The sequence below is a fragment of the Aplidium turbinatum genome, chromosome 3 (genome assembly GCF_918807975.1).
Source record: "Aplidium turbinatum chromosome 3, kaAplTurb1.1, whole genome shotgun sequence".
NCBI lineage: Eukaryota > Metazoa > Chordata > Ascidiacea > Aplousobranchia > Polyclinidae > Aplidium > Aplidium turbinatum.
Window position 1 is genome coordinate 28,519,954 of NC_137474.1, and position 8,120 is coordinate 28,528,073.

Genomic DNA, 8,120 nt, shown 5'->3' on the forward strand with positions numbered 1-8,120 from the left:
TTTAAGTTGAAAGTATAAATTTGAAGCTAAGTTTTTAAAAGCACACTGGACAATAAAGTGTAAGAAAAAAGACAAAAATATTTAAAATTTCATGAAATTGCTAATATTACTATTTATTTGCATGAGACAAGAATGTCCATATTCAAATTAACAAACCAAAAAAATACACAAAAAATAAATGCTGTTTATTTATAAAAAGCGGTATTTTTAACCATTTGTAAGTGACACTCACATGTAAATATTGAAGATCATTTTCTTGAATGTTTCTCATCAGATTGAAAATTTGAACTGAGCTGATTAAAGTACTGAGGGCGAAGATCAACGAATTACTTTGCATCGTCATTTTATTGTCAAACGTTCCTTGGGTGTCAACAAGGAAAAGCACGATATCCTTGAGGTAAAAAAGCTTAAATGTAGTCTTTGTGAAAGCGAATGAAATTTTATTGTAACTATTGTAATTTTTCAAATTAATTTCTCATAGAATGTATCTAGATCTGAAAGTTTTGCCTTTTATGTTTTGTTGTGAATTACTGTAGACAAATATCAGTTTTAAAGATATTATTAAACCTGTTCACCTGGTGATGTAACAAAAGAACGTACCAAGTTTTTATCAGATTCTAAAATAACAGTATTCAAAGTTTTTGGCCTCAGTAAAACCAATAATTCTTATTAAGTTGGCTTTGAGGCAACCTATAAACAAAGTAAATTCAGGGCTTACATATTTGTATTCTGGGACATGTAGAAGTCGTTCAACATCATTAAAAAATACAAATTTGTTTTCTGCGTAATGTTTTCAAAGACCTCTTCTATCCGTCCCTAAAAAAAATTAGACTTCAGTGGTTCTTCTTTTTTTACTTTTTCTACGCTACTAACCTTGCCGTCGTTTGTTTTCAAATGGAATGGCTCATTCCACATCCACATACCAGCTGTACAGCGTTCTTCACCTCCTCTCCAAGCGAAATCTTGACTCAATTCAGTATGTTTGTTCCTCAACCAGTCCTTTGACTAAATTTAATTGGAAAAAAAAAACTGTAAATTGAACAAGATAATTGAAATGATAAAAAGTATGCTGCTTTGTCTTGAAAGTTGAGCAGTTGTAGAAATGCAATCTTTTGAGACTTTATAAAAGTTGTAATAGTTTCTCATGGCATAAGTTTTTTTTAAACTTTCATTCATCAAGTTTTTTTTGTAATTTGAAATTATTGTACATAGGGCAATGTGAGCACCATCTTGGGCCGCCAAGGGGGACGCTTGGCCTGTTTTTCAACGACTCCGACTCCTAATATGCCAGAATACTTTTGACTCTACGGCTCGGACTCCACACTTTGTATGTAGGCTAACCATAGGTCGCAGTGTGTGTAACCAAATTCATCAAATTAAAATTGGATTTTAGTAAAAGGTTTGGTTTAACATTTAAGTTACCCTCCAGTTTAAAATTTTTTTTATTCACGACCTCAAGAAAGATTTCAATAACTAATTTCTTGAAAATGTAGGCTATGTAGCCTATAGTATGGTATAGCCTTTCAGCAGACTAGAACTTTGCTATCTGAGGTATCCTGAAATCTATCTGAGGCGTTCCTAATTGTGTCCTTCACTTATAATGGTGTCCTCACTTTATCTCCATTAACACTAAAATTTATCAATTTTATTGTTAATTAATTAAGCTGTTAGAGTGAACAGAGTTTACATCGAAATATTACTTCATTTTGTTAGTTTTTTGTGAGACGAAAAAACTCTTTCCTCCCTCCATGTGGCGTGCGTGATGTAACTTGCAAAAATCATGTTCCGAGTTATGTCATCAATACGAAGACTTATTTAAACCTGAATTAGATTGTCTTCAGGATTACGAATTAGAGATTGAGTTCAAATCTGATTGTAAACCAGTGTTTTCAAAGCCGAGACCAGTGCCTTTCGCCATTCAAGAAGACTTTGCTTTTGCCTATGACGCCGCAATAAAAAAAGGTATCTGGACACCTGTACAATTTTGCAACTGGGGAACTCCTGTAGTACCAGTTCACAAGGCTTCTACCGAAAGAAGAAATGCAAATTAAGAGTTTGTGATGACTATTCCTCGACGGTCAATCCAGAATTTAAAACTCACAGGCACCCTTTGCCTCTTCCAGAGGATTTAATGCGTAAACTAGGGGTGGCCACAGATTCACTAAGATTGACCTGGAAGATCTTTATAACCAGATTAGGCTAGGTCCAAGGAGTCAAAAATATTGGCATTAAGTAGCCTACCCATAGAGGGGTTTCACTACAAAATTTTATGCCGTTTGGAATCTCCTCTTCCACAGGCCATTTCCAGAATATAATGGATGATCTAACTAGTGACCTTACATGTGTAGCAGTCTACCTGGATAACATTTTGATAAGTAGAGCTACAGAAGAAGAGCATTTCCAGAACCTTGAACGACTACTCGATCGTTTAGCTTCGAAAGGTCTTAGATGTGCAAAAGAAAAATGTAAATTTGCCCAGGCAAATGTCGAGTACCTAAAGTCTAAACCATGGTCTTTCTAAACAAGGAATTTCGAAGGGCCCTAAAGTTGATGCTGTACTGAATATGCCTGCTCCTTCCAATGTTGGCACCTTACGTTCTTTTCTAGGGTCGGTTCAATTTTATTCTAAGTTTATGCTCTCAAAGTTCTCTACGGTAGCGCAACAGTTATATCATTTAACAAAGAGTGGTGTGTTCCTTGGAGATGGGAGCACAAAGGAAAATGCGCTTTTGCAAAATTTACAACGTTTCGTTCGCGTAAGATGTTCTCGTACACTTTAACCTGTTGCTGCCTTTAGGAATTGCATGCGACGCATCAAGCGTGGGCATTGGCTCCACACTTTTTCACCGCTCCCCGGACGGAAGCGAGAGGCCAACAGCCAATGTGTCGAAAATCTTGACCAAAACTCAAAAAAACTACAGCCAAATCCAAAGGAGGCTTTGTCCATCATCTTCATTTGAAGAAATTCTACCAATACCTCTACGGTGGGGATTTTATTTTGGTAACGGATCATAAGCCTTTGGTTTCACTTTTTGATCCCGATAGGCCTACTCCTTCACTGGCGGCTAACCGGTTAGCACGCTGGGCGTTTTTTTTTGACTCAATTTAGTTATACTACAGAGTATCGCAAAGCAACGCATCACCAAAATGCTGACGCCTTGAGCCGTCTTCCGTCCAACCATGACCCAATTTTTGATGGGGAGGAAAGTGCAGATGTTATTAATATTGTTTGCGCAATTGATACGTTGGACGCGCAGGTGAGTCGTTCCGATTGTTCTACTTTGCGCAAGAAAACTTTTAAGAATCCGGTCCTGTCTAAAATCATTCGCTTCACACAAGAAGGATGGGTCGCGAAGTCAAATGCTAACAATCCAATCGAACAGCTTAGAAGAGTTGTTGATTCTCTAACAACATGTTATGATTGTTTTTTATATAGTTCTAGAGTAGTTGTTCCTTTTAAACTCCGCAATGATATTCTTTTTTTTACACGAAAGTCATTTCATCATGCAGCACATGAAACAGCTGGGCAGGACAGCAGTTTACTGGCCTAATATCGATGCGGACATTGTCGACCTCTGCCCTACATGCACTACATGTGGTGAGCATCAAGCTGCACCAAGCCAGGCTCCTATCCACCCATGGATAGATCCAGAGAAGCCTTGGAGTCGAATTCATGTCGATCACGCTATTAATTTTTTAGTTTCTAATTGGCTTATTGTTACCCATGCTTGTAGTAAGTATCCTTCCATTTACCCTACTTCTTCCGTATCGACGTCTGTTACTATTGATCTTTTAGAGCAGGACTGCCCATTTTGGATACCCCCATTCCATTGTCTCAGATGAGACAATGCGACTACTTTCTCTTCGGAAGAATTCAAGATTTATTGTAAAGCTAAGGGAATAGTACACATCACTGGAGCACCATACCATCCAGCTACGAATAGTGCTGCCGAGCGTTTGGTGCGCACTTTCAACCAGGATTTGAGAGAATCGTTGTTACCGCCTAGAAATGCGACCACTCAATTCTTGATGGAGTTTCGCCGTACGCCTAACTCCAGTGGTTACTCTCCCAGTGAGTTATTAAACCACCGCCAATTTACGTACTAAACTAGATATCTTGCTTCGTTCCTCAGCTCTGATCACGAAACGTCGACGAGTCCTTCGCCTCGGAAACAAAACCGGAAAACAACTAAGTTCGATGTTGGTGATCCTTGTTATGCTTTGTACTTCGGTTCCAGGCAAAGCCGAAGCCCTCGTTGGGTTCCTGCCGTCGTGGTGAAGCGACATGAGAGCCGTAGTTTACAGGTTCGAGTGGACCCTCGAGGTCCAATATGGAGGCGCCATATCAACAGCTACGTCCGCGCTACATCTCGCCGGAAGATGGGGATCCCGGGAGACTACTTTCCTGTCGTCACCGACAACCGACGAGGTTCCTAATTCACTGACAGCCGGCGAGGTTTCTGATCATTCGATGCCGATCGCAAGGACACATATTGAGGAGGTCACAGAGAAGACGCCATCCACCCCTTCGTTTTGGGTGGTCATAAGTTTTATTGAGGAGGTGTTGTGTATTTTGGTTTGTTGTCGTTGAAACAATGTGCCTTGCTTTCGTCTCCCTATAGGACCTATAGGCATATTTTTAGGTTCACACTTGCAGACTACACTAATCCTATACCACCAAGACTCCAAGAGGCATTCAGTCACTGTAAAATGATTTTCTAACAATCAAGAGCACAATACCTTTGTTACGTTATAAGCAGCAAGTTACTTGCCTTAACAATGCACCACTAAAAGCCTTAGTTGCAGGCAGGGCTTTCATTTTACGAGAATTTTTCGCTAAATCGGGACTTTTGACCACTTTTAGGGACAAGTTTAAGGAATTTGATGATTTAGGGATTTTAGCAGTTTTGTCTTGTTCGCTTACAAAATGAATGGAAGTTTATTTGTGAAGTTTTCTTCCGTATTTGAGTTCAGCTACAGATACTGATTGCTGAAGCACATGTACTAATTGTTAGTCGAATTAGCTCTGATAAATTAGTCGTGCACAGTTTATATCATTTTTAGCACGTGATAAGCATTGGTAAATCTTCACCGTATCCCTGTAATCAGAGATGCACGTATACGCCGCAAATTCTACGCCGTAGACATGCGGCGTAGACCTTTTGTTTACGCTAACGCTTACGGCCATATTTTTTTGGATAGTTGTCGCTTGAGGCTACGCCGCAAAGTGTTCTCGTTTTTTTAGCGCATAGCGTCAACGCATACTTTTTAATGTCTTTTTTCGCTACAACACGCCAATACCTTCCAACGCTGCAGTTGAAAGAATGTTTTTAATGGGCAAAGATCGACATATTGAAACCAAAACGCAGCAAAATGTCAGATGAACACCTTCAGATGCTTGCGTTTCTTCGTGGAAATTCAAAATGAAACTTGTTTGTTTTGAGTGGTTTATACCGTGTGAATGTTTGGCACCTAGCAAACAAAATGAGTTTACGATAGTGTATGCGCTGACGCCGCCAACTTTTTTTACAACTTACGTTGATGCATACGGCGTATGGTTTTTCAAACGTTTGCGTTTGCGCTGACGGCGTCAATATTTTTTGTATGCGCGTACATCACTGCCTGTAATATTGAGCATTACTGTAAGTTTAAAATACAGCTTTTTTTCTTTGAGACTTAGCCCACTAACAACAAAGCCATGTAGAATGGTTTTTGCTAGCATTGTTGTTTCAACCACTTAACGCTTGTTTTTTGTTTCAGAATGTGAAACTGAATGTAATACGGTAATGATTTAGGAAATTTTTAAGTAATCTAGGGATTTTTAAAAGTAGCTTTGTGGACTTTCATGTTTTCATTTATGAGAGCACTGGTTGCAGGGCTGTGGAGTAAGAGTTGTGGAGTCGGTGGGATTTTGGCGTGCCCGGAATCTGCCAGTTATAAACCGAGGAGTTGGTGTCGGAGTTGTGAATTTTTGCCAAGCTCCACTGCCCTGCTAAGTTGTCAGACAGCTAGGCTACATGGCTATTCAGCAGGCTACCAGATGAAGATAGCGTGCGCGGCCTTATATCAAATATTTAGTGAAACATTTATTCTTTTCTGAAATAATTGATTGTTAGACTATTTTTTATAAAAACAAGTTAGTCACTGAAAATTTGTGATGGGTCATTTTGCGGCCGCGGTTCAATGGTTCGCCATCCCCTGTTATAGGCTATTTCGCTTTAACAGTATAAGAGAGTGCCAAAGTTATGCCGAGAAGGAAAAACAACCTGAGCAATTGAGCATGATAAAAAACACATTTGTATCAAAACAATACTCAATAAATTATTTTCAAGGTAGCCTAATCGCGTACCGGCAGTCAAGTTCTTGCGTACCGGTAGGCGGTAGCGGTACGCACACCACAGTTTGAGTAGCACTAGTCTAAACACGGTGGTCTTTAAACTAAACAAATGCACGTCAAGGTTGTAAAATAGACATTGCATTGTATTGGTTTCTAAATTTTTTATTTTGTGTATGCATACTGCATAGCTTAGTGTTTGGTCTTTTTTTTTAATGATCCTGATGTTGGTTATGTTATATTCTAACATAAATTTGTTGCACTTTCTTCAAGTGTTAAGCTTTTTTTGTGACTGTGTGTAGAATTTTCAAATGTCTTTTAAAAATTGTTAAATTTACAGTAGGCTATATTATCTGCAAATACTGTAAATTAAAACAAGAAAGACTATAATATTAAACAATAAAGTCGATAATACATACTAAAAGTAAAAAATAAGCAAGAATAAATATTGGAGAGACATCGTATAGGTCAGTGGCGTAAAGTTTTATGGAAGGTTGGATGTTAGAATAAAATTAGGTTACATGAAACCATGTAAGTTATGGTAACCTACATTTACTTCACGATAGAAAGGATAGCAGTGCTAATGATAACAAGCAAAAGATAGTCGAGTAAGCTTCATTAGCATTACTCTTTTCAATTTGTTGGGTGGGCAATGGGCAGTGCAATGTCAATTATTGTACGAATGCAATTCACTGTCCACAAATATTGCGTGCGATATTTGGGTAGTCTTACCTGTGGGGTACGAAGAAGTTTTTCATGGGGGTTACGCAAAGATTGCATCTCGTAAAAAAATACATAGGTTAAACTCTTCTTTTACCATAAAAGAATAATACCTTGTTTGATTTTAAGAACTGCAAAAATAAATTGAGCATGAGTGACTTCCCAGTCCGATACAATCCAGCAATAGAGTAGATGGCTATTGGGTAATTAGCAACTTCTTCTTGGCCGAGAATTTCTTCAAGAGCGTCCTTGTTTAGACTGTAACTTGTTCCATGACGTGGCTTAAATATTTGAACAGCCTTGTATTTCTTGGGACCTGATAATTAATTTTTAATTTTACAATATTGAAAAAGCTAATATACCTCTACATTAATATAAAATATGTTTATGTACAGTAGACTACACTGTAGAATACCAAACAAAGTTAATTAAGAAATACATTAATTCGCTATACGAGTGAAAATTTAGGGCTACCCTACTTTCTCTGTTAGAACGATTTGTACTCTTTTTTGAAAAAAAAAAAGTTGTTCTCGGAGGACACTGGAAAATGATCAAATGTCCTTCTTTTTTGCATTTTTAATTTTCTTGCTTAAATTTTCGACAAGATTTTTTTGTGACTTTCGGCGAAAGTCACTAAGCAAAAATCAAAAAAGAAGAAGTCCGTTTTCTGTGAACTGTGGCAGAAGTAGCCTATTCTTGTTTAACAAAAATGCTTTTGTTTTGTCTAAACTGATAGCACATAAAAATGCACACAATGTTTTAAATATTGCAGAACCGAGGAATTTTTTATTGAACTTTTAACAATCGCGCAATAGACCGATCCATCGCCTAGCAACGCTCAGCCAATCAGAGCGAAGGAGAGCAAGCTATCTTTCCAAGCCCACTATCTAGCATTGCTTTTATGCAGTTTCCATCACATTTATGCTGTGATTTTTTAGAAGTAGAATTTTCTTCTGCGGTACTTGCAGGTTTGACAGCAAATACCTATTTGAGATGTCTTAAAAAACTTAAAATCGTAAACCTGCTGCAAATAGTGCTTTCTAAGACACAGTTTAACTGGGTTGTT

The 8,120-nt window shown here is 38.0% G+C and overlaps 1 protein-coding gene across 1 annotated transcript; it reads left to right on the forward strand.

Annotated features, from left to right (window-relative positions):
* The first annotated feature begins 2,314 nt into the window (after window positions 1-2,314).
* LOC145766675 (uncharacterized) lies at window positions 2,315-4,437 on the forward strand. The gene is made up of 5 exons (XM_082578386.1): window positions 2,315-2,441; window positions 2,798-3,001; window positions 3,121-3,257; window positions 3,797-3,903; window positions 4,134-4,437. Exons 1-5 carry the CDS (start codon window positions 2,315-2,317, stop codon window positions 4,435-4,437), a joined length of 879 nt encoding a protein of 292 aa, XP_082434512.1.
* Window positions 4,438-8,120: the final 3,683 nt, after the last annotated feature.

Excerpts from the sequence above, each read along its gene's own strand:
- LOC145766675 (XM_082578386.1), top strand. The coding sequence starts at position 2,315 with ATGGATGATCTAACTAGTGACCTTACATGTGTAGCAGTCTACCTGGAT. Across the intron at positions 3,002-3,120 it reads ACGGTGGGGATTTTATTTTG|AGTATCGCAAAGCAACGCAT; the intron begins GTAACGGATCAT and ends GTTATACTACAG. Across the intron at positions 3,258-3,796 it reads TTGATACGTTGGACGCGCAG|AGCAGGACTGCCCATTTTGG; the intron begins GTGAGTCGTTCC and ends TTGATCTTTTAG.